The following is a 205-nucleotide window of genomic DNA, read 5'->3' as shown; positions in this document are numbered from 1 at the left end:
GACGACCGCGGTCGAGGATCTGGACGAGTGGAAGCAAAAGACTATCGGCCTCACCGAGTCCGCGGATCTGGTCAATTTGGAGAAATTCACCCAGTACGCGATCACCGTGGCGGCCAGGTACAAGACCGGTTTGGGAAGGCTCAGCGAGAAGGTGACGGTTAAGGTGAAGCCGGAAGACGTCCCCCTGGATCTGAGGGCGCCCGAC

The 205-nt window shown here is 60.0% G+C and overlaps 1 protein-coding gene across 1 annotated transcript in view; it reads left to right on the top strand.

Moving 5' to 3' along the window:
• Positions 1 to 205, top strand: part of LOC102680488 (tyrosine-protein phosphatase Lar) — a 30,346-nt gene that overhangs the window by 26,632 nt on the left and 3,509 nt on the right. Inside the window, exon 16 of the mRNA XM_031514401.1 lies at positions 2 to 205. Coding sequence (XP_031370261.1) covers positions 2 to 205 — 204 coding nt within the window. The remainder of the gene's footprint in view (position 1) is intronic.

The sequence above is a fragment of the Apis dorsata genome, unplaced genomic scaffold (assembly GCF_000469605.1).
Source record: "Apis dorsata unplaced genomic scaffold, Apis dorsata 1.3 scaffold_991, whole genome shotgun sequence".
Classification (NCBI taxonomy): Eukaryota; Metazoa; Arthropoda; class Insecta; order Hymenoptera; family Apidae; genus Apis; species Apis dorsata.
The sequence above is the reverse complement of the archived record's forward strand: the minus strand, read 5'-3'. Positions and strand labels throughout refer to the sequence as shown.